Source organism: Borostomias antarcticus, assembly GCF_949987555.1.
Source record: "Borostomias antarcticus genome assembly, chromosome: 5".
NCBI lineage: Eukaryota > Metazoa > Chordata > Actinopteri > Stomiiformes > Stomiidae > Borostomias > Borostomias antarcticus.
Window position 1 is genome coordinate 29,953,475 of NC_140238.1, and position 2,500 is coordinate 29,955,974.

The 2,500-nt window shown below is 45.2% G+C and overlaps 1 protein-coding gene across 1 annotated transcript in view; it reads left to right on the forward strand.

Annotated features, from left to right (window-relative positions):
* The window catches only part of grin2aa (glutamate receptor, ionotropic, N-methyl D-aspartate 2A, a), a gene marked incomplete at both ends in the record, with an annotated part of 93,179 nt that overhangs the window by 61,243 nt on the left and 29,436 nt on the right, over positions 1-2,500 (forward strand). The window contains 1 exon segment of the mRNA XM_084439087.1: positions 2,029-2,231. Coding sequence (XP_084295213.1) covers positions 2,029-2,231 — 203 coding nt within the window.

Below are 2,500 nucleotides of genomic sequence, written 5' to 3' on the forward strand. Positions count from 1 at the left end.
TTGTTGCCTAGGCAGCCCCAAGCGCGCTGCGTGCCGGTAGCGCGACCTGTCCTGAGGTAAATTAGCGCGACCTGTCCTGTTGTTATGGAAACACCACAGAAAATGCCTATCTAAATCGTCTATCTAAACTCGTAGACACAGGCGTAATTTGGATAAAGTTTCCACATATTGGGATTCTATGGTGGTACTATCAGGCATGACATTGTATTAAAACGTAATAATATTAACATCAAAGCGGTTTAAAAACGTTTTAAAATTCGAGCAATGGCGGCTGGTACAGGAATTCATCCGGACCGAAATGCATTCTGGGAGGGAGGCCGCGAAGGATCCATCAGTTGTATCCTTCAAATTCGTCAAAAGTAGGCCGCATTTATGGGCTGCATTCGGAGGACTCTTCGTAGGCTGAATGAATTGGGACAGCACCCACGCCCCGCTGTGACGTAGCAGCCTTCAAATCCGGCCTAGGTAGGATGCAACCCTTGAATTGGGACAGACCCATTGTGTTGCCTCTATGCTAATAAAGTTTGATTTGATTTGATGCCTCACTCTTTGTACTCAAGTAACTGTAGACTTAATACATGACGCACATACTGTACAAACTGTACACACACAACTCAAAGTGATTCACATGAACATGAGTACACTCTCGGGGCTGTGTGTAAGGATATGTGTGTGTGTGTGTGTGTGTGTGCATGAACTAAATGTGTGTGCTAAATACTGTATGTGTTTGCTGTTTACTGGCAAACAGGACCTTCAAAGTAGAGGCAGTCTTTATGTAAAGTCAGCCGTATCCTCTAAAGTACTACAAAGCGATGGAAGGACTGAGGGAAAAGAGGTTAAAGGAGGGATGACGCACATAAGAGAGACAGCCGGGAGGGAGGGAGGGAGGGAGGGAGGGAGGGAGGGATGGAGGTAGAGGAAGAGTGAAAGCGAGGTTTTGCCATTTTCTGTCTCCCTGTAACATTAAGTATTAATGGTGTATTGAAGCTCTCTGCCTGCTGTCTCTGTCATCACACACACACACACACACACACACACACGCACACACACACACACACACACACACACACACGCACACACGCACGCACACACACACACACACACACACACACACGCACACACACACACACACACACAGATATGGGCAGAAAGATCCCATCAGGGGAACAGTGACATCATCACTTAGAAAAGTCACTGAATTATTGACCAAATCACACGACTGTCCTTCTGTCAGCTCCTCTGCATGAACAGTAGTGTGTGTGTGGATGCATGTGTACACGTGTGTGTGTGTGTGCGCGTGCGCTTGTGTGTGTGTGTGTGTGTGTGGTGTGTGTACTGTGTGTGTGTGTGCGTGTGCGTACTGTGTGTGTGTGTGTGTGTACTGTGTGTGTGTGCGTGTGTGAGTGTGTTTTCCTTACTCTGTGTGTGTGTCAGGGTTATAATAGTTTTGCTTTTTTCATTTGTTTTTATTTTTATATCATTTTAACTTTTTGTGTTCAATTTCAGTTTAGTTTTAATTAGTTTTTAAAGCAGATTTGCTAGTTTAGTTTAGTTTTAATTTTTTGATAATGCTTAGTTTTAGTTTAGTTTTTATTAGTTTCAGTATTAGTTTTATTTTATTTTTTTCTGCGCTAGCCTCGTGAGACCATCCTGATCTTGTGAGCTCATGTTGTTTCACTCTGTAAAACAAACTATCTGGCGAACGTCAGATTACCTCTGCGCAGGGGCACAGCTAAAGAAATAATGGAGATAGATTTCATATCCACCCAAAAAACTAGGCTTATGTATGGAATGAAAAAGACTAAAACTAAGGACATTTTCTCTACAATTTTAGTTTATTTTAGTTAGTTTTGTAAACACACAATACAGTTTTAGTTAGTTATCGTTTTTTTGTAAAGCCTAGTTTTTATTTTTATTTCAGTTAACTAAAATGTTTTTTCACACCTAGTTTTCGTTTTTTAGTTAGTTTTCCTTGACTATAATAACCTTGGTGTGTGTGACCCTGTGACCCCCCGTCCCCCCCCCCAGATGGGCCGCTGGGAGAACCGCAGCCTGTCGCTGAAGTACCCGGTGTGGCCGCGCTTCAACTCGTTCGGCGATGCCGAGATGGACGACAACCATCTGAGCATCGTGACCCTGGAGGAGAAGCCCTTCGTCATCGTGGAGGACGTGGAGCGGCTGACCGGCACCTGCATGAGGAACTCCGTCCCCTGCAGGAAACATATCAAAGAGTACGTCTGTCCACCTGTCTGTCTGTCTGTCTGTCTGTCTGTCTGACTGTCTGTCTGTCTGTCCACCTGTCTGTCTGTCTGTCTGTCTGTCTGTCTGTCTGTCTGTCTCTGTCCGTCTGTCCGTCTGTCCGTCTGTCTGTCTGTCTGTCTGTCTGTCTCTGTCTGTCTGTCCATCTGTCTGTCCGTCTGTCCGTCTGTCCGTCTGTCTGTCTGTCTGTCTGTCTGTCTGTCTGTCTGTCTGTCTGTCTGTCTGTCCGTCTGTCCACCTG